Source organism: Phalacrocorax aristotelis, chromosome 18 (assembly GCF_949628215.1).
Source record: "Phalacrocorax aristotelis chromosome 18, bGulAri2.1, whole genome shotgun sequence".
Taxonomy (NCBI): Eukaryota; Metazoa; Chordata; class Aves; order Suliformes; family Phalacrocoracidae; genus Phalacrocorax; species Phalacrocorax aristotelis.
Window position 1 is genome coordinate 1,124,474 of NC_134293.1, and position 23,393 is coordinate 1,147,866.

At 40.9% G+C, this 23,393-nt stretch overlaps 2 protein-coding genes across 2 annotated transcripts in view; one reads left to right on the forward strand and one right to left on the reverse strand.

The window, feature by feature from the left end:
* Positions 1-23,393, reverse strand: part of SLC46A1 (solute carrier family 46 member 1) — an 85,636-nt gene that overhangs the window by 59,005 nt on the left and 3,238 nt on the right. The window lies entirely within an intron of this gene.
* Positions 1,520-22,247, forward strand: FOXN1 (forkhead box N1). Its single transcript, XM_075113577.1, has 7 exons — positions 1,520-1,973; positions 4,200-4,310; positions 10,258-10,385; positions 11,194-11,290; positions 17,217-17,424; positions 17,975-18,502; positions 20,516-22,247. The coding sequence occupies exons 1-7, from the start codon at positions 1,971-1,973 to the stop codon at positions 20,779-20,781; spliced, it is 1,341 nt and encodes a 446-aa protein (XP_074969678.1). The 5' UTR covers positions 1,520-1,970; the 3' UTR covers positions 20,782-22,247.

Here is a 23,393-nt window from a genome sequence, read left to right on the forward strand (position 1 = left end):
ATCCTGCTTCTAAAATAAATAAATAAAGAAGCAGACAGACCAAGAGACACCAGCGCCTTTCTGCCTACTCCCTGCCAGTAGAGGATACTTTCAAGCAGTACAGAACTCCTTGGGACTTTTTTGGAATAAAATTCTCTCTCTCCTGTTGCCTGTATATTCACCACATTTACTTTTCATAGCAAAAGTACAGCTGAGAACAGTGGTTTTCATCAAACAACAGCAAAGTAACCATTGTTATACCTTAATTATGAAAATTTCAGGTGGAGAATTGACAGTACTGCCATTCATACAGCTTAATATAACTAAATATGGGGGGGTTAAAATGCTTACTTAACAAAAGATATCATAAACACATATATTGGGACAATAGAGGAGAGCGAGGAAGTTACAAACTGAGCAACTTCCTGTGAAAAGCCAAAAGCCTCCTGAGGTCAGATTTGCTTTCTGCTGGAACCCCTGACAGAACAAAACGTTAACAGCTTTGACACACAGACCCACGTGCCCTGTTCCACGCTGCAGAAAGCACTGGCTTTTACGGCAAGTTCCCTTTGGAACTTCTTGAAATCTGATTCTCCCACGAAGGCATATATTCCTTTATCTGTTCCCCTCAAATACTGTACGAGCAACTTGGGTTTAGACGGGGAAAGAGGAAAGGTACCACCTGATAATCTGGTCTGACTTTTTGTGTAACAGAACATTACATTTGCCCCTTCACTGAACACAATAACCTGCTCTTGACTTAAGCATGTCTTCTCCAAAGGCATCCAAGTCGTTACTCATCCTTGATGTCAGGGAAAACACGCATATTTTCCGAGCTGAATGTGTTCAGCTTCAGGATCCAGACACTGGTCCTCGTTAAGCCTTTCTCTTCTAGATTAAAGAGCACTTTAGTAGCTGTCATTTTCTTTTTGCTCAAGTGCAAAAGGGAAGGGAGGAGATGAGACAGGAAGAAGGTTAACATGTCTGCCTAGAGCCTACCTGTCTCACAGGGGGAGTGTAGCTATGTTAATGAAAGGAAGTGATGTAACTAACAACGTATCTGGCGGCTTGTAACACCATAAGAGAATGAGATCAAGATTATTTGACTAAACTTGCATGTGACAAGACTTGCACTTATCATATTCCTGACATTTAATCTTTCATCACTTGATCATACATCATCTTTCCCCTGAAATCGTCGGACCTACTAGTCAATAGTTACCTAAGATGCCCTGTTTTTCCAAGATAGTTGCACAAATTAAGATTACTTCAGTCTTCTCAATGCTTTTATTAATTTACTTTTGAGAAGTTTTTGATACCAAGTAACCAGAAAACCCTCTAGATCTTTTAGAGCTTCCCTGCACGAAGGTGGCTAGGACTAGTAATTTTATACTTCTCTTCCATAATATATTTTAATGTACGTTTTTGTCAATAATAAAAATAATATTTGCTCATACTAATCCTAAATAAATGCCCATAATTCATTGCAGGATAATCCCAGTTATAACTGCCAACCATATGAGTCAGACAGCAGGACAGAAAGGAAGAGTTCAGAGTCTTCTCACAGCCCCAGCCCTGCTTCTCCAGCCCAGGATCAAATTCAGGGGAGATACCCTACAAGCCAAGGAATTCACTGTGGCAAGAACAAATTTAAAGCGTCTTTCAGTACTGAAAAATTCAGACGGTACAGTTATGAGGAAAGCACTGTAGGAAATTACGACAGGTTTCTCAAGAGCAGCAGAAACCCCTTTCACCCTTACAAGAGGCAGATCAGTGAAGATGTCTTCCAGGAGGCACATCAAGCTCTCCCACCAGAAGGTTCACCCTTCAAAAATGCCAGAAGCATCGACGGCTTTGAGGGTTTACCAGGATCTACAGGCCCTGACGAGTCAGAGTCATTTCCTACACACATTCCCAACATCTCCACAGAACAACCGTGGTGTAACAGTCTCCAATACAGCAACACCAGTCAAGATCACAGTTCACAAGTCATGGTCAGTATTTTTTCTTTTTTCCATTTTCAATGGCAAAAATATACTTTCGGAATTATTTTCTTATTTCTTAATGTGACTACATGGACGTTTAGTCTCTTGTCAAGTTGCAGGCTAGAGCTCATGACAGACATCCATACTTATTTGTCAGTTTGCTATTTTATGGCCTTTCCTTACTGAAAAACAGTCCTCAGAAAGGTGCACAAGGACAAATGATTTTCCACTAGACACGATACCTTCATCCTAAATATCCAAATTCTTCCCGACAACAGGTTTTATATCAGTAGTTGTCACCAACTAGTATTTTCAAGGCACAAGAGTTCACAAAACAGTATTTTTTCAAGCATCAGGACACATGTATCAGATTTGTTACAACCACCCTGGCTGACCTGCATTTTCTGGACACAGATAGAAGAAAAACTCTAAGACATCAGTGCTACTTAAAATTAAATATAAGATCTGTTTATGGTATGTGCAGTGTAGAGTTACCTGGGCTAATTCACATACTGGACAGAGGCAACTGCCTGTTTAGGGCATCATAGAGATCCCTGAAAAACAAGGTAAATTACCCGCCAGTATCTCCACCAGGTATCTCTGCTGTGATCCGAAGTGTGAAGCATATCTTCATAATCTAGTACAGACAAACAGTGTCTGCATCTGCCAGGAGAGGGCCCTAACCACTGGTTCTAAATTGCTGTGAGGCAAAGAATTCAAGGGTTACCAGAAGAAAGAGGGGTTTAAAAAAATATATCTTAATTGGATTAAGACAATTTACCAGGGAATGGAAGGATGTTGTCAGGGTACTTGGGCATTGAAGCCATTCAGGTTAAGGTTCAGGTTAAGGAGGAAATTGATCTAAATCTCTTATTTCCTGGATAAATACTCATCTAGGTCAGACGAGTTTAATGCAAAACCTATAAGCAGTTGATGAAAAAAATTCCCACTCTCTTCCCAAATCCCTGGGCTGCGAGATGCGGAGCACGTAAAGCTAGCACTGCAGGAGCCCTTCACCACGTACGTATGAGCACTCCGAAGGCTGGCTGCTTGTTAATGTCTCCCCTGGCTCAGTCAGCATGCAACTCCAAAGCTCCTAAACAGCTTACGCGCTGCTGGCAGGTTGACGTTTCTGAAAAACTTTGGCTTATGGTCACCAAAATAGCATGGACGTTTATTAATACTGGACATGGCATTCGCTTGGTGCCAGGATATCAAACCAAGTCTTATGTACCCCTACACTAATCTATACCTTAAATGATGGTCATTATGGCCTTGTTTTAAAACAGAAGGATAAGTGCTGCTAGTTCCCTGAGATAGTAAGATGTCTACAACATCAGCTCTCAGAAGAGAATTCCTGGCCATCAGTGTCTTAACACTTAACGGGGGAAGGAACCCGAGCCAGTCACCAGACGCATGGACAAGGACGATCCTTAAGACACATCATTCCCCGCACTGTTTATTACCAGCTCTCTCTAGCTCTCTGCCTGGCGTGCAGCGTGTTTGAATTGCTCTTCTGAAGCAGAGGGTGTTACCACCCGCACCGCACGGTGCGCTCCGCATTCTAACCGAGACAGAAACACACAACATCCAGGAGCCTGAGCCCTTAACAGAATCAAGGCCTGTGTGGAAGCCAGACAGGCAGCCGGGCAGACCTGTCAGAAATTCAGATCTGATCAACTTCTCTTCTGCAGCTGTGGCAATAAACGTAATAAACCACATTCTTACTGTATTTCCTATACCTTGATCCAATTTAGTAGTCAGCCTAGCTCGAGTCTCCCCGGCCACCTCTTTCCTGTGCATTATAGACCTCACCCTCTACCTAATGACAAAACTCCAGCGTCAGCTTGAGGTACTGACAGTCTGCAAGATAAAATGATGGATGAATGAAGGAGAGAGGCAGGCACATGTGCACATGCAGGAACCCAGGCTGGAGCATGCAGTTGGGTGCAGAGGGAAAAAAGATAAACAGAAACTGACATTTTGTGAATTGCTCTTTGTATGGAACTTGGACTGGGATTTCCTTTTTCAAGCTGTAATTACATAAACGCAGGAAACAATGTTTCTTCTTGCACCACTAGAATACAAAACAAATTCTATGTAACACTGTGACAGAATCAAGTCCAAATAAATAGTAAGTATAATGAAAGACAAATGAGAACAGTAACTAACAGAATTATTCTATTTTAAATTGAGATGTTTTCTTTAATAACTCTTGCCTTAAATATTTTCTAGCAGGATTCCGACATCAAGCTTCGGACATCGCCGCTGGAAGGGCAGCCTGGTCTGTATTGCTATCAGCCTCAAGTGCAGCAGATGTACTGCCCCTCACATCCCTTCCATCAGGTCAGTGCGATATGCAGACCAAAATCCCCTGTATTTCTAGCACTAGGCTGGTATAGTAGTTATGGTAATAATACAGAAAGGCAGACAAAACAATACCTGCTAAAGTTGTGTTTGCAGGGCCATGTTTGCACACATACATTTTGTTTACGACAATGAGATCTCAAAAGCACCACATCTAAATGCATTTTTAAATAGTCATCCAGGATAAAAAAAAAGAAAAACCAACACCTTGTAAAAACAGAATCTTGCTACTGCTTATTTATATTTTCACCATTATGTTCAAGAAAATTAGCTTTGAAACAAAATACATTATGAACATAACCCTTGGCATTTCAGGAACCCATGGAATTAACTGTGCTTTAACTTCAAAATAAAAAAATTAAATAGATGTGACCGTATACTTAAAATTCAGGTCAAACAGAAAAATACTTTTAAAGCAGAATTTTGACAGTAAGGTGATGCTCGCTTTCCTTGTGCTCGACGGCACCCACATCTCTTTCACAATCTTTTGACTGTTACATCATCCCCTGAAAGATTATTCAGCTGAAGCATAATTGACAATAATGCTGATGATGCATGAGAACACACAATACTAAGGTTGTTCTTCCATAATGCAACTATAATATTAATACTAAAAATGCACAGGAGTAACTGACACCTGTTTTTTCTTGAGTGTATTCAGATGTCATCTGAATACACGTCAGTTCGTATTTTCAAAGCAGCATGGACACAGCACCTTTGGAAAATCATACATACGTACCTTAATCTGACATGTGATCCTAGTACATATGTATAGAGGTGAGCAAGGGTGACCTACTGAGCTTTGAGAACTTGGCATGGAGGGAGGGTGTGTTTTACAGAAAGTAATTTTCCTGACTCTGAAATGTCTTTAAATGATTTCATTATGCATTGAAATTTTCCTCTTTTGTGCTCAGTTATCTGCAATGCACAAAATTTTCAGTAAGAAAGACGTTTGAGGAGATAAAACTATGCTTGAAACACCCAATTTAAAACAAAAACAAACAAAAAAACCCCACCAAACTTATTTAAGGTGAAATTAAGGCAACGAGGACTTTTCAGATATATAGGCAGAAATCCATATAGAAAAATAGCACAACTACCAAAACTCCCAACCCTTGGAACTGACTTAAACTTACAGGGAATTAATATATATAAAATATTTGAACATAAAAGCTCACACCTGAGTTACGACTCCTTTGATCCCAGTGACTGCTGACTCTTATTGTGGAATCAACTGTACCATCTCATTCAACTTGCTCAAGAAGTACAAAAAATGTGACTAACAGAGCAGTGATTTAAAACTGTGCAGAGAAAACAAAACACAGGCTACCCTGTGATATTTCATTGGGATTGTGAATTCACACGGTGTTACTAGCCTGAGTCATTGAAATAGTAATCACACCATTCATCATCAGGATTTAGTCAGGGAAAAGAAAGGTTATTTTTGGCATGATTTTCTTTAAGAGGAGATTTAAGTAACTTCTGAATGACCATAAAGAACAAGAATAAACATACGCTGGAATTTCACGATCATTGATAAAATTAAATCATCCATCACAGATGGCTTTTTAGGAATTTAATTTGTTAGAGTTTTGTAAGACATTACCAAAGAAGAATGAAAATATTTCATACCTCAGTAGTGGATCTGCATATTTTTAAGTGTGTGTTTCTTATGCTTATAAATCCCCCCCCTGTCTACTGAAACTTAAAGGAAGATGTCTCATGACTACAGCATACCACCCCTCGGATATAGAGAGGAATAAAACAGGACTGACTCTATCAACCCCTTGAAGAGCTTCAGGGGCTTCTACAGCCCTGCTGAGCTGCTTGTGTCCGGGACAGGCTGGTGTGGCAGGGCAGCTCAATCAGCCCCACCAAGTACCAATGCTTGCAGGAAGTACCCTTCTAAAATCAGGTCCCTGTTACCTTTCCCTTCCCATGCCCGCAGCTGTGGCCGGCTCCTGACCACTATGTGGGCTTTGTGTTCCAATCACCTCAGGAACTCAGGGGCACAGAGGTTCTTCTCCAGCTGGGTGCTGCCCAAGGACAGACCAATTTGTTTTGGGCGTCCAGCTACCACTGGAGCTCAGACAGTTTCAATACAAAGGGCTGCTTGTGTCCGCTGTCCTCAGTGAGTAGCCTTGTAAAGCCTGAGAAGCGTACAGGGAAATACACGTGGAGAAGTAAACAGGTGTGAAAAGGCATTGATAACATAAAGAAGTGGTTCTACTGAGTCAGAAAACATGGCTAGAGAATAATCTCACTCCTGGCTTGTTCTTCTGCCTGCCACTCTGGCATTCCACTAGCCAGAATTTACTGTATATTTCTTTCCCCTGCAATGTGGCAGAAAGGTAACTATCTTCTAAGTTCTTATCAACACCATCGTAATTGATTTACTTGCTTTTTTCTTGTTAGCCTGAAATTCAATAGAAGTTATAAAAGGTAATAATAAAACTAAAATAGAATAAAAAGAAATGAGATATTACACTACCACCCTGACATACAAATCAATTGCTTTTATTATTGTTATTTTAGAAGAAAAGGGTCCCAGATAAAGGATTAACTTGCCACAAAAGCTCTGCTGCAAATATAAACCAGTTCCCCACTGGGGCTGCAGTGCAGACATTGTGGATGTGCCACAGCACCAGTATAAATGTCAGGTTTGCGCATGTGGCTTCAGCAGAAACTCCAGTTAGCTTGTTAATTCATTCCAATATTTCCTGATTTCTTCACTCATTCTGAAGCAGGCACCCTTCCCCTGCCAATGCTGATTCGATACCAGCATGATTTCTATACATTGGCATTAATCACATTCAAAAAAACTACAAAATTAAAGCTGAAACACACCTTCTGGGAGCTGCTGGGCAAGACACGACAAGCACTAAGAGGAAAGTCCTCCATCCACCTGCAGGCTGGCATGGTGACAGATCTCCTGCATGCAGCACGTTTCTGTTAGACTTTTCAATATTTGTGCTTCTTAATGTTACTATAGTAAAAGTATGGCAACATGCTCTACTAATCAGAGGAAGAAAAGAAAACCAAGAGGTATATGCAGCCAAAGCCGTAACAGGTAGAATTGCTGTCCATGTGCCATAATCAGATACTGGGAAATGAAAGAACACGTGATACAAGGCTGAGAAGAAGTGGAATAACATCTTTTGCATGAAGCAGCTCCAGTATTAATACTTTACATTTCAAATTTGCATGGAGCAGAGCAATTTAAATTGCTAGGAAGTTACACTCAAGAGAACGGGCCCTTTAGCCTGAAGTGAAGGATGTTCAGACTACACCTCACTTTTCATTAAAGGGATGAGAGAGATCAACTCCTTCATTAATTTTGTCCAAATGATAAAATGGCCTCACCTTCCCCTTTGCTGGACACATCACACATGATGACTCATAGGAAAAATTACTTCTTACTGACCTGAAAGAAACAGCAGACACCTACTGAAGTCACTTACCCGCCCACCATAAAACAGGGCCACCTTTCATGCCAGTTGTGCAACTGTAAAACCAGCTCAAGCCTGTCATACCAGACCATTCCCCAGCCTCTGCTCCCTCAAAAAGGAGTAATGAAACCAATAAAACAGAAATAATCCTTAAAACGCCCCGTTCTTGCCTTTGGTGGCAACATCACAACCAGTCCCATCTTAGTATCCCTTCCTTTCAAAGAGCCACTGAAACCAATAAAATCAAAATTATTGTATGAATTGCCCAGTTTTCTGCTCTGGTGAAAAGCCTGCACACAACACAACAAAGCAGGCAGCACAGAACTGCACAGGGAAATTCGCTCACAGCTGCTCTGGAGACTGCAATTCTGTTGGTATTTAGTGTAACAAGGCAGGACATGATTATTTATGTACGTCTCATTTCTCTCACCCTGCTTACTGTAGCAAACAAATCCATGTATTCAGTGTGTTTTTCCACATTCCATTTCAGGCAGTTCAATGTTAGAAAGATAAAAGCAAACAGGCAAAAACTCAAGCAACAACAATAAAATTACTGAGAAATTAAAATAAATCATTCAGAATCCAGAATACATAAATCACCTATGAATGTTTTGTAAGTACATGATAACCTCTCACAGGCATTTTAAGGGAACAAAGACGAAATGCAACAGAAGCCCTTGGTCCAAAACCAGGAATGACAGTAAGAAACAAAGGAGACGTATAAACTAACTACACCAAGGAAATTTTCCCAACAAATCTCAAAAGCAACATTATAATCTTTCAGAGGAGCATAAAAACCTCATGACACAGGACTTGTAGAGGTAAGCAGTCCAGCACTAGAACAGGGCTCAGCAACCTTTGAGCACTAGGGAAGGCATGCAGGTAGATTTTTTTAATAGCAGATGACACGACTCCTAATTTTGGCCATGCCCGAGCCCTGGCATCTGGAAAGATTCATCTGTAAGAGGCAGAAATTCCTCTCACACTGAGCTCCAAGTTCAGTGGGAGCCTTTGCCTCACAGAGAGCCAACTGATGGTATCTTACCTCAGCAGGGCAGCATGTCTTTGTTCTCGAAAGTTGCTTGCCAGCAGGTTTAAACTGCAATTTGGGAAAGAAAAATATGTGACCAGCTGCTCTGTTCAAAAATTAAGAGCAAACCTACAGCAACTCTGACGCAATCGAGGCTATCTCTATGTATTATCACCTCTCCTTCACCTATTTTTTTGCATTGGCATATTTCTATCGCAGTGATCGCCTGATAGGCCAGCTATTTCTTTAGTGTGTCTTGAGAGCTGGACAGGCTTAGGGATCCCTTGAAGAGCTAGCTTAGCATTTCAGTCTCAGGTAGCATTCTGCTGCTAGTCCCTAGGGGTGGTGTGACGGCAGCATAAATGCTATCTGACTTTAGGTGTCCTGGCTATTCTTTTTAGCTTTCTGATATAGAAATTGGTAAGGGGGCGGGGGGAAGCAGCTGCTTGAGGTGGTGGATACGAGCACTTAATGCCCCAGCCTCTTGGAGAACCCTGTTTCTTGCCATGACTACGGAGAGTAGCCTCAGCTTCAGCACAAGTCAGGCAATATGAAATCCACCTCTGAGAAATGGCTCACGTGCCACTCTCCTGACCCCTGGAATGACATTATAACTTACTCTACAACAATACATTCACTTTATATATATTCTGATGCCATCCACTGAAGATTTTGTTGTTGTTTGGGTTTTTTACTGCCTTGGCTGGTAACAGCAAATTGAGCGGATGCTCTGGGACGCTAGTCTCTTAGGAGCACATTTTATACAGTTTCAATTTTTGCCCTGTTGCATCCCTCCCCACCTAAAAACCAAAAAACCAGCACACAAACCAAACAAGGCTCAGTCAAAACTTCCCTGTTTCTTCCTATATTTTTAGTGAGTTTACTTAGCAGGCTTATTTTTTCTATGATGCACATTGTTTGAAGTACTTTATTATGGGGTGTTTTGTATTTATATTAAAAAAAATTACACCATTAATTTACTTGTCTACATAGTGCAATGTTCAGGGGAGGCTGAGCAGGCCCAGATACTTCAACTACAGAAGAGATGGCTGAAGGGAGATGTGCTTTAGGTCTATAAAATTATTAATTATCTGGAAAAAATTAATAGGCTACAGTGACTCCCATTTTTTCACAGGAACACAGTATCAGAGCAGGCAATAATACAAGAAAGCACTTTTTTACGTACTTCCATTCGGAACAGCCAACAAGACAGTGAGTTCCTCCTCACACGCACCCTGTTTCTTCTGCTTCTTAAGCATTAATAGTCATATTAATGCTTTCCAATACCACGCTAGAAAGACTTTGGTTCTGACTTGGCATAACAGCTATTAAATGTAGGCAGAGGACAATATCCTCAGACTAAATAGTTTAATACTGTTATTACGAAAGAAATATTTTTGAGAGCTTGTTGCTCAGCCAAGTAACATCTCTTTCATTGTTTCATCAGTATCCCTCGGGAGGCAGCTATCCTGTGACTTACATTACTTCTTCGCACTACCCTTACCAAAGAATTGCTCCTCAAAGCAGTCAAGAATCCCAGCAGCCTCTATTTCCCAAACCCATCTACTCCTACAGGTAATAAAATATTTTTTAAATCCTTATGTTACAGGAAATACACTGTTTGCCCATGGCCCATTTCCAGCCTAATTTGCAATAACATGCTTACTCTTATTTGTCTTGTTCCCAGTATGCTCTGTCCTGTTTGTATGAATCACGAGATGTTCCAGACTCTGGGGCCAAGGCAGAGGGAAATGAAATGCTGTAAAGCATGTCAACAGTCTTGATCACCCCCACAAAAGCTAGACGTTTCTCTAATACAAAATCTCAGGTGTTGCAAATTTCATCAGCACAAGACTAACCACACTCAGCTGTCTCTTCTAAGACCTCTGTTAAAACTAATTTTTTTTCTCCAGTTACTAAGGCAAGGAAATGCCTAGAAGACATAGCAGATATGCCACTCACCACACAGATTTAGCCCCCAAACAGCAGTCTAACAAAGCAGATCAGACAGTTAAATTTTAATTATACCTTCTGTCGCTGTCACTTTGATATTCTGCATGTGGCCTTTATCAGTTTAGGCATTCAAACACAACCTCAAATAAATACAACACACTAGACAGATTTGAAGGTTGGGGTCTTGATTCCACTTTCTATTACCTTATTTTAAAACCAGGTTGGACCTCCTATACGAGCTTTGGCAATCACCTCTAGACGTTAAGCAGTGTCAGGAGATTGCTTATAAACAACTGAGTGGAAACTTTAAGCATCGTTGGTGTATGACAGGGAGAGCCAGAGTAATTACACACAGCATGAAAAGCAGCCGTCTTTGCTTCTGAGGAGTCAAGCAGAACAGGCTAAAACACTTTTCTTTCTCTCCCTAAAGCATCCTGATCTTCATGGCACTCAAAAACAGCAAGACAGGGAGCTTGCCAGTCAGTGAGATTTACAATTTCATGACGGAACACTTCCCTTACTTTAAGGTGAGTTCCACGGGGGGGGGGGGAAATCTCTCTAAGCTTACCTGGCAGCAGAGGGGGAAAGGGAGGGGATTCAATCTGTACAAAGGGATGATTTCTTAGTAGATTAATATCAAATCAGTCACACGCTATATACCTTCATGATCACAAACTACCCAGCATTTTAGGCCTAGGCAGAAATTTGAATGTGATACATCGTAATATTTAACACAAAAAGATATTAAGAACTGTTCCAACTCCATGCAGGTAAGAGTGGCCATTCCTCACCAATAACTCATAAAAAGGATAAATATTTTTAAAAACACATCCATTCCTTCCTCTCGGATCTCAAATACAGGCAGAACTGGTCTTGTGGCTTCCTCTGCCATCAGTAGCACCTCCAGACTCGTGGGGAAGCAGAGGTTCAAGGTTATCTTGCTCTGTTGAGCTGTGATATCCGTCTTAGGCAACTTCATCACTTGCATGCACTGTACAGAGGAAAGTGTAATATGGGATAAATGGTACTAAGCTCATAATTACACAGTAATGTTGGTGAAGGTAAGGGTGTAGGGCTTGCAGCAGATACTATTGAAACTTAAATCCATGCTATAAGTGAATGGTTTCTTGCACTTGGAATGCAAGTGGAAAGAGATTAGTCAGCACATGATCCAAGAACAGGAGGATTACAGTTAATATTTTAAAAAGAGCCATAATAGAATTGTCAGCTGCTGCTCAACACAGAGCTTTATCATCACTGATTCTTCAAAAACATCTCACTAAAAGTCCAGACCAGGTGACCTGCAACTGTTAGCAAGGCCCAAAAATGAAAATAAAGCAACGTGAGCCAGTCCTATTTCCTGCTGCAAGTACACATGCAGCAATTAAACCAAATTTAAAGCAGCTACAGAAAGGCAATTCAAACATTTGTATGAAGAAAAGAACACTAAGAGTGTCACTCTCAGTCACTACAAAGAAATGTTCTGATACAATTTCATAATGGTTTTGGACACTGAGGATAAATAATGCCCGCAAAAATAAAAAAAAATTAAACATGTCGGTAATCAGAGAAAAAGAATACATGTTATTGTGAAGGAAGCACAGTTAGGATCCATCACTCTTCTGTATTCCCAGATTCCCTCCCAGAGGAATCACTATTTGTTACAAGCATGATAAGGGAGAAAATAATAAAGAAACCTCCACCATAACTCAGAAGTATCGCATCACAACGTGACTGGTCAGAAGCCACTGAAACAAACGTGAAACACTAACTCTGTTAAGTCCCAGGGACACAACTGATTTTTAGGCTAAGCACACACTCACTTAAGTAACGACGGCAATCTGAACAGGGAAAGGAAGAAGGGTAGAACGGCAAGGACAAGAACATAGTAGCTGTAAATTTTTTTTTCATTTTCAAACCAATAATAAATTTCAAGATCTGTGTTTTGTCCCTAACAGAATATTAACTCTATTTTCCATGCACTTACCAACTAGTTGCAAGAAATATTAATAATCCAAAGGAAATAGTTTGAGGATTGTGAAAAATGTCCTGGGCCACATCTTGAAACTGATACTTTGCAGAACCACGTTCTCAGCATAATGCACAAGTCATGGGATCCACAGCAAAGTAACACACTCTCATCTGACTACTGGCTTCTAGAAAAACAGCGTGAGTTTCAAGCAGAGAGGTGGGAATATTAGAAGTTTTACAGGCATGTCCACATTTGTCCATCAGACCAATCTCAAATTAATTCTCCTTTGTCGTACAACACAATCGATTATAAAATTAATCAGCAGCTTGCAAACCAAACGCTGCTGCTGCCAACACATGCAGAGTTCCTCAGACACAGGACCGTGGCTCTGCCAGGTGTCACCTTCCCACTCGTGGAGTTCGTTACTCTGACGCAGCAGAAACCCGAGGGAGATGTACACCCTTCCCTCAGCCACACACTGCGATGTTTCAGTGCACAGGTAGGCATGTGCTCATGCCTGCCCGCCTGCGTACGCATAGATGTGGGTACACACATGCTCATCTCTGCAGCAGGGATGTCTACCACAGCTGTAAATTACCTGGTTTACACCTAATCTAAACTTCTCCCTTCTTATCAGAACTTGCCTGTTCCACAGGGAGTGTGTTTTGGTGGTGGGTTGCGTTTTGGTTTGGGTCATCCCCCCTGTCCCACCCCGATCCTCATGTCTTTTTCTTAATTTAAAAATCATTGAGAATGAGGCTACTGCTGTCGTATGCATGACAGGAAAAGAATGGCACAGGGGGTACTGCTGGAACATTCACTATTTTGTCATGGCTTTATTTCTGCATTTTACTTACAAATACAGGTGAATGATTGAATAGTTCCATCCCAAACATCCCTAAAATAAGCAGGGGAGAATAAGCAAGCAAATATTGTGCTTACAGGCACTATGCCCTGTCTACCTCTGGTCTTTACAGCAGCCCACAGAATTACCAATATATGGCAAAAGCTAATATCCTCTATCCTCCCTTTTTTTGGAGGGTCTTCAGCAAGATAAAGTAATATAAAAACCAGCACAGAACATCCTGTTGTTGCTACCAGAACTCACTAAATAGCAGGGCACAACAGGGGGAGGGGAAGCAATTTAAGCTGGAAAGAAACAGAGTACAAGTGAACACAGAATCTTGCTGGGAGACATTAGATGATACAAGCCTAGTCAAATTAACTTGTATTCGCTGCCACAGCAAATTTAGTTTCTATGATGCAACAATCTCATTTCTAGTTGAAACAGAGCAATCCAACTCCTACGTCCTAAAAAAAACCATCTACGCAGCTAAAGTTGAATTACTCTTTGATGTACCTCTCCCTTCTCTTGAGACCTAGATTTAAAGAGAAAGGGTTTTGCAAGATCACTGAACTCTTTAAACTTCAAGAGGCGGTCAGGATCAATGGCTCTGTACAATAATATTTTTTGCTTGTCATCCTTTTTTTTTCTTTGTAGTGATTAGTGAGTCTAACAGAAAGCTTTAATCTTGTTAATTGGAGTTATTGCCAGTGGTCCAAGAGGTTAGAAAGGTCTGTGGTCTGACGGAACTTAGAGCAGCAAGTATTCTCTTGCAGCGCCAAATTCCACGCAGCTTCATCCACCCCATGCTGAATTCAGCAATGGCAGAAGGGAGCCATAGCAAGGAGATTCCACTTCTACAAGAGCAACTTCAGTAGCCAAAGCTCAGCTCGCTAACAGACACTCAGATGTTAACTTAAAACACTGGTGACAGAGCTGTAACACACCACCGGAGCATTCCTTCGGGGCCTGCCTGGGTGAACGGCTCTTTTGCGCTGCTCAGCAATACCAAGTTTAATGCAAGAACCTGTTCAACTCCCAGCAGCAGTCTCCAGAATAAATCCGTGTACTTCTTGCTCTTACTTTTCTAAAACTATCCCATAGTTCACACCCCCACACATTCTGAAAACCTCTGTGAAACACATGCCACTCCCGCCTTCCCTGGTGCTGAGCAGAAACACTAATTATCCCGTCTAGATACAGAGGTACATGCAGCCTCACCTGCAGGGCGAGACACAGGAACAGCCTTTCAGGTCAGCTTACTCAGTAAAGTCCACATCTCACCCGGGAGGAGCAGTTTTATGGACTTTTGGAACTGCCAGAAAGCAACTTGAATATGATCTGCAAGGGAGAAAATCTGATTTATCCTCTTTAGCATCACCCTATGGCAGAAAGGGCTTTAAAGGGGGTTTTGTTGGTTTTTTTTCTCAAATAGAAACCCCTGTTGTCTCACCTGTGGAACTGGCTGAGAGAGTAGTGAAATGCTGACATCAGGTGGGCCACAAGGGTAGAAACTGTGCTGCCATGAAGGGAAAGTGTTTCTTTTTTTAGTAAATAACACATATTTAACTTCCACCATTGATTAATTTTTTTAATGAGGAGAGAAAGTACTAAATTTGACCCTCAAATTCCTCAGCAAGGCTTTTAACACCTTAACCCTCAAGACAGCCTTTCACAAGCTGGGAGAGAACAGATTTTACATTCCTGGTAAAAACAGAATTTCTGTCAAAGTACATTCAGAAATTCATGGTGTATCATGTGAGAGCAAAAATGGACACAACCCGTTTATAAAAGATGGTCTTGGAGGAAATCTGTTACACTAGGCAATAATTAGAAAATCTATCAAAAAGCTGGCTTTCTAGGAGAGAAGGATCCCCACCAATAAAGCACAAGAATGGAAACGAAACTTAATGCACAGAAAAGGGAAATTTTAGGTTTTAACCTCTTTAAAAAGACTAGGGAAAATCCTATTTACTTCTTGTGCTCTCTCTTCAGTAATTCTCTGTGGTTGATATAAACAATTATGACGAAAAATATTTTGCACCGATGAATATGAATTGATAGTGGCACATAGACAACTTCACCCGTCAGAGAGTTGTTTAATTTATTTCAATTCTTATGACACACAGAAGAGGATTTTTTTGGAAACAAGGAAAGAAAAAGCATCCAAAATTGATTTAAAAAAAAAAAAGAAAAAAGGCCTCACATACACTAGTATGGAAGATCATTCTTTGTAATCTGGTGAGGTCTCAAGTCTCTCTCTTGAGATTTCTCATCTCTGCAAATGCAGACCTTTTGGAAAGAATGTCATTTGACTGACACAGGTAAAGCTACAATTATTTTTTTTAAAGTGGTCTTCCAGTGACGGGGGAGGCCTGCCTGGACCAGCAGTTGCACCTCGGACAATGAAGTTGGGTTTCTCAGGCTTTTTCCTACCATTATGGAGCGAGTCATTTCTCCTGCTCCCTTTTGGGTTTTTTAAGAAGATAGTTCTACTCAGATACACACAAACAGCACTGTACAGTACCCACCAAAAGAAAGGCGAGGAAGTGACACACCAGGAATTTACAATAGGAATCTTCTGATACAAACGCGCACACTAGTTGACAAAGCCTTCATGTGACGGGCAGCGTCTTATGGCTGCGTGACTAAGTAAGCAGAAATGAGTGAAATCAAATAAACACCAGAAAAACTTACACGCAATAAAAGGATACAGTGCCATTTCTTCAAGACCAGTATTTCAGACTAGCTAACAGGCATTTCCCATCAGAATCTGAGCATGACCATTCGCTGGGTATATCTCTCTTCACCCCTTACAGCAATATTAATTTTCAAGTTCTTTTACAAGCAATTGGGAAAATAAAAAGACCGCAAAAATTTAATTGCATGAACAGACGGTTTGCGCTAGGTTTTCTTTCCTTTCCATTCTTGCAGTTGAATGCAAAACTGTCCTCAGGGAAAAGAGGGAATTTTGTTTCCCTCATTGATCCAAAACAGCCTCAATAGAGGAATCATTTTAAGGAAGCTTATATGTATTGTTCAGTTCAAAGAACCTTCCAGCTTCCGATACTGAGTTAAAAATAAATGCAAGGCAAAGAGATGCCGTGATGAGATGTGGAAACCTGTATCTCATCTGTAGGGCTTGTGATTAAACTATTTGGTTATCTACTTGGCTAGCATACAAAGTTACACCTACGGTAGCAGCCAAAATCCCTTTGAAGTCTGCCCAGACACTTCATTTGAGTCCAGGTAGCACGTAGACCTTCAGATAAGTGTTTGAAAATTTTCTAGGTGTTCCAAAATAGAATAAGATTTTGGTTCACAGTTCTAGAATATAATTCTTTACACACTTAATTCTTGTAATTTGCAAATTCACTCTTAAGAGTTCAGCAGCCCCTCTGACAAGGCCAGCCTTCTTGCTTAGAAGATCAGTTACTATTCTATCTGATTCCTCTCTTCCCACACAACATGACTGTAACATTTTTGTGGCTTCCTTCTATTGTACAAGTCTCATATGGTAGAAAGTATAACCTATAAGCAGCTTTTCTTATAATCTCACCAGTCAAAATAGAGAAATATATTTATTTGGTTTTTTTTTTCTTGAAGTTCCATTCTTAGATTGGATTTGTTTTTCCAGACAGCTCCAGATGGCTGGAAGAATTCTGTACGCCACAACTTATCTTTGAACAAATGCTTTGAGAAAGTTGAAAACAAGTCAGGCAATTCTTCTCGGAAAGGCTGTTTGTGGGCTCTGAATCCAGCCAAAATCGATAAGATGCAGGAGGAGCTTCAGAAATGGAAGAGGAAAGACCCAGTTGCTGTAAGGAAGAGTATGGCAAAGCCAGGTCAGTAATGTGATAGTGCGTTAGTCTCCCACAGCGCTTCCCTGAACTTGTCTTTGCAATAGGCAGCAAGCTGTATAGAGGAATTCATACCTGAGTTAGGAAAGCATTTAAGAATTTTTCCTGGTTATAAAGCGACTGGTAAAACAATAGAAAAAATAAAAAGCAGAATTAATTAAAGTAGAATTGGGTTTATGTGAGTGCTTCCAAATAGGCACAAAGAAGCTTCACCAATAAAACTCTCTCCTGGACATCTCACTAAACTTTAAGCTAAAAACAACACTGAAATAAGTACTATAGAATAAAATTCTAAATCAGCTGATAAGTATCCAACCTTTAACCGCAAAAATGCAATTTATTACATACTCACTTGGCAATGAACATTTAGAAAAACATTTCAGGCTTCAGAGTTCTTATCTTACATGGGTCAGCCCTTTTGTTCACCATCCCACTCCCCCATCTCCTGAGGAACACTAAAATTCTAGCTGCAAGCTACGAAGATTACGGCTCTTTTCAGAGTAAGTCGGTCATGGGCTTTTTTCTTGTTTTGCAGAAGAACTTGACACACTGATAGGCGACAAAAGTGAAAAGCTGAGATCTTCAATCATGTCCTGCAGTCCGCCCGGCGTTGCAAGTGCATCCCATTCCAGACAGATGGCAGCCCAGTCCCATTCCATATGCGAGCCCGCTCTTTCCTCCGGTATCCCACAGCCATTACACAGCATCCACGCATCAGGAGCTCTACATGTCAAGAACCCATTACCAAATTTGCTCGGGGGGCAGCAAACTGCATGCTATACATCACCGCAGGGCTTTCCTCAAATCTCAAGTACGTTAATGCAGCAGTCACCCGACCCTCAGACCCTGTTTCCTTCTGGGGAGGCCCAGAGCGAGCTCCGAAGGCAGCCCAGCATCACCCAGGATTCTCCGCTGCCGGCCCAGACCCCCCCCAGCTGTGGGGGGAAGATGCTGACGGAGCACTCCACAGCCCGGACAGTGCAGGACACGCTCCTGCAGGAAGGAGATCTCAGCAATGATATCGATGCTCTGAATCCATCCCTGACTGATTTTGATCTCCAAGGTAGGTATCTAAGGTGGCTTTATTCTGCAGAGTCAGGCCTGTTACACCACATCCCGGCCTCTGTAAGACGCATTTATGTCCTCCTTTTTTAACTCCTGTCCTTGCCACTGCTACAAGGGCCAGCTTATGCTATTTCGCACAACACGGAATTTTGCGTTGTGTCTTTAAAAAGTTTACCAAGAAATCTACAGATTTACATCCAGGGTTTAAAAAAACCCTGCTTACTCTTGGCTATGACTGCTGGTATTAAATACTGCAATACATTATTTAGAATGTGTTTTTTAAATTCAGACACATTTTCCACTGAAAACTACTCAAGCACAACTATTTAGTGCATATCAAGAACTGTCATGTGAGGAGCCAAAGAGAAATAATTTTGATTGAATTAACATGTTAACATTTTTTTTATCAATATTTATTCAAACACCTTCCACACCTTTGCTCAAAAGAATGCCATTTACTCCTTCACAAGTTTCACAGGCGTTCATATGACCTATGCCCTGAACAGTTATGTTTTCTGCAGTATGTTCTTAAATATTTAGTCATGTCATGCAGACAGTAAAGTTCCTGATATTAAATAATTTAATCATCTTGAATGGATGGGATTTGGAACTCAAAGAACATGGTTTTCCATGCAAAAATAAGAAAAAAAACCCACCAAGTTTACATGTGTGCATATATATCTATATTTATCTATGTATACGTATAAAATAAAACCGTGGGTTCCAAATGGTAAAGCTTTTGCTGTACCAAAAACCACGCAAGAACTGCCTTCCTGCACAGCCAGAAGTGGTACGCAAAGCAACCTGAAAGACGGAGCAAAAAACCACAGACGTCATAACCTACGTGACTCAGCAATGGCACTGCCTTGCCACTGCACTGTCACAACAGTCTGCAATCCTGCCACGCCCAGACTGCTTTACCAAGATGAACAACGCAGTTTTCTGCATCCTCAGCTTCCTCCTCTTTCAGGCAGCCGGATCTCACATTCCATTCGTTTCTCTGAACCTCTTTCCACTTTACTCAGTTAATCTGGAGCACGCTCACTTGTACTGAGAGTATTCCGTATGCTTCACCAATATGGTACAATTCCAATTTCCCTCTGATCTTGCCCTTTACCTTAAATTACTTAATCCTATCTGAGCTTTTTACTTTCTTTCTTTCTAAATTTACCTAATCTCAAATTAAGAGGTCCTAGTACTTAAGACAAGGCCTGCACTCTTGGTAAAAAATCATTATACACACAAACACTTAAAAAAATTTTTTAAAACCCCAAATCAAACCCCATATTCTAGCAAAAGGGCAAAGTATTTTCCCATCTGATAGCCTGCAGAGAGTAGGTATCACTTTGGAGCAACAGCCTCCCTGCCACTGCCCCCCCAAGAAGAAATCTTCAACAAAGAATGTGAAAAATCCAGCCCTCCTGCAGTAACTTATTTAATGCTTTCACTGCGATACACTTGCTCAAGGGAAAGATGGGAAACTTTTCAGTACACGTGAGAAAAAAAGTAACATTTCAGATCTTTTGATTTGTCAGGTCAATCACATATCCAGTAATTTAGTTTGCAATTCAGAGAACGCTACGCTACCCCATAAGAACACAAGGCCAGCTGCAAAGCAATATTATTTGCAGATTTGTCCCCTAAAGTGCCATTAGACTTTCCGTACCTTATAAAGATAAGAGGCAATTTCCTCTTTCAAAATAAGGGGTTTTTTTCAAATAGAAGTTATTCGTCGTAAGGATACATTTGTAACAGAATCTTGCCAATTATCAAGTGAAACTTATTGCTTAATTAACTGTTTAAACTAATGCTGCTTTCTCCCCGATTTAAATTCATTATGGAGACAGACAAACTCTATCTACACAGTCTTTTCCTTTCTCAGTCCCAGGTGATCAAGAGTACCTACACACACAGCATGCACAACTATATGATTACCCAATTCTCCTGTAAAACAATGTTTCAAAAAGCATATATAAAGAAAGCCGAATCAATTAATTTCATTTTGTTACAGGAAATCTTTGGGAGGAGCTGAAAGATGACAGCCTAGCTGTGGATCCCCTAGTTCTCATTTCATCATCCCCAACGCCTTCCCAGTGTTTCCCTTCTCACTGCCAGATGGAGAACAGCAGCAGCAACGCCAGCATGCAGAACGGAACCCCGCACAGCAACCTACCCGACCTACAGCTCACTACTCTCTATTCTGCCTTCATGGAACTGGACACAGTGTCTCCTGCCTACCTAAGTAATCCTGGATCCAAACCCATTGCACTAATGTGAACCACGTGCCACCATAATCATTATTTTGTCTAACTACAGTCCTGGCTACCACACGCACTTACCCACCTGATTTGTGTCAGCTCAGATGCATCCATCGGAATAAGAACAACCGTTTTCCAGAACTCACCCGCAGGATGTGTAGCTTTACCATGATAATTTTTTACAGGCATACTAAAAACAAATTTAAAAAATAACTATTTAAAGATAATATTGTTAACGGCTGAACTGGTCAACACCATTTTATCAAGCCACTCGTCTTCTGCATCTTCCAGAAACAAATGACTATAAGAGGAAACCAAATGATTTAATGACTTTTTTTTTTCTTCTTTTTTAAATGAAAGCTGCTTGCAAACAAACACAGAAGTCAAAGCAAACAATAATCTAACTTATTTCCTGGAGCCATGATGTCAACATCATCTGCCACAGACCACTAAAAAAAAATAATCTGCATATTACAACATTTATAGTCCCCTTGAAAGAAGTTCTGGGTTTTGAGAAACAAGAACATAAACTGAAAATGCTGCAAGTATTAGAAGATAGAGGACTAGCTGCTGACAGACTAAACCAAAGCAACAAATATACTTTAGTGAAAAGTCTAAGTTTTACTGTGTTTAAAAAGAAATTTAAAACTCTGCTTTTTTAATAAAAAAGAACAAAACAATTTAGTAGAATTTTTACTTGGCTGGAAATTATTAACATTCATTCCTTTATTTTTATCCACATAAGCTGAACATTAAGATGAATTATTCAACTGTTAAGTCAAGGTTTTGAAAAATGCCACTAAAAAAGAGACCCCTAACTGTTGCATTTAGGGTAGAGATGCTCTCTGGATTCTCCTAACACCCCGCTGACATCGATACATCCAGTGGGGTTCATGGTGCTGAACTGGCCCTTGCGTTAGGGGTAGCGTACGGTTCCTAACAGGAACTGGACTAAGGCATTGCAGTAGCCAGTTTCTTAGGAACACGCTTCTCTCTCTGGTTTACCATAAAGGTGCTCCTTGTGACACGACACAACGGTTCATTTCAAGTGAAGCAACCTGAAACCAAAGCAATCAGGAGCAGGAACTTTTAACAACACTAAGGAAAACAGTCTGCAAACCAAAAAGATATCAAAGTGTCTTGAATGACATCTCTATTCAACTATTATGGAAACTGGGAAGAAACTAAGGAGGTTAAAATTTGAGTCAGATCGGGTCACTTGCACTATGAAAAAGAGGAAAGGGAAAAAAAGGAATTACAAAGAGAAGTACAGAGCAGGCAGGACAGTGAGACAGTCTTGTTACAATGAATGCATGCAGGTTTGAGTAGCCGCTTTCGCACAGCAAGGTGGGAGCACTGCCAGTTAGGACTGCAGCCAAACCCAGCTTCAGATCCACACCCTCAACCATGCCTACTAGCCCAGACTTAAAGCAAAATCAAATTAGGGGCAGACGGATAGGGAAGGCTTAGGAAGAACAGATGTGATGCAACGTTGTAATCCCTTACGCAGCTATCAAGAAATCCTCACTTGACTGGAGCCCCTCTTGCTCTGCGTCCCTGCAAACAGAATACGCAGAGTGAGAAATGCAGCCCAGCTTGCCAAGCTGTTCTACACAAAAACCCAGCAGGAAGAGAGCTACGCAAACACGCCAGCGCTGGGTGAACCAATTCTTGACCATCCTAACATTGACCTAAAGAAATCAGGAAAAAATTGAGTATGCCACATCACTAGAAATGGGCATATTAAATGATAAGCCTAAAGCATATAGTAAGTATAAAGCTGCTAAACATCAGATTCAGTATAATTTTAGAGTTACCACGTTACAAATAAATATCTACCAAGTACAAAGGTTAAGTGCAATAATATTATCCTAGAGAACTTTTTTGAAAGAAAAAAAAAATCCAACAAATATGTATCCTAATATAACCATGCACTGAGGAAAAGCAAAACCAAACCGCCCCCCTGCCCTGCACTCAGACAACATGTTTTCATACCCAGCTGGCTCTGCAACACATAGCTATTATTATTCCTTAAAATATGTCAACATCACTCTTAAGCCAAAAATAATAATAATATTTGGTAAATAATGTTATCTACAAATACTAGACTGTTTACAGCAGATCTGGCTTGTGCTGAGAGACTGGTTTCCGCAGCTCTGTGTGTTTGCTCTCTCTCGGACGTCAAGAGAAGACCACACCACCGTGCTGCACCCCCGCCGCAGGGCAGGACCTTCTTTCTCTCCAGGCCCCCTCAAACACATTTCCTTCACCCCAGTGAACAGCCACTCCGACACCAGCGGGACTTGCACACACAACTACCTATATCCTTAAGGACTTTTCAGGATAAGATTCCCCCTGTTTGGAAGTCCTTCACTGCAAACACCAGAGAGCTGGTATGCAGATCAACATTCTCAGAGGCCCGAGGGCATGAGACACTCAGTTCTCGATTACCTTCAATCCCCATTCACATCAAATTCTTGTTAGCCCTTTTTAAAATCCTTATAACGATACACACTGAGCAGCATACAGTGAAGCACTTTATGGCCAGTATATTGAATGATACAGACCTTTGGAAGACATTACCCTACAGAATTAATGATCTTCCCAATGTTTTATATTTGGCGGAGGAGA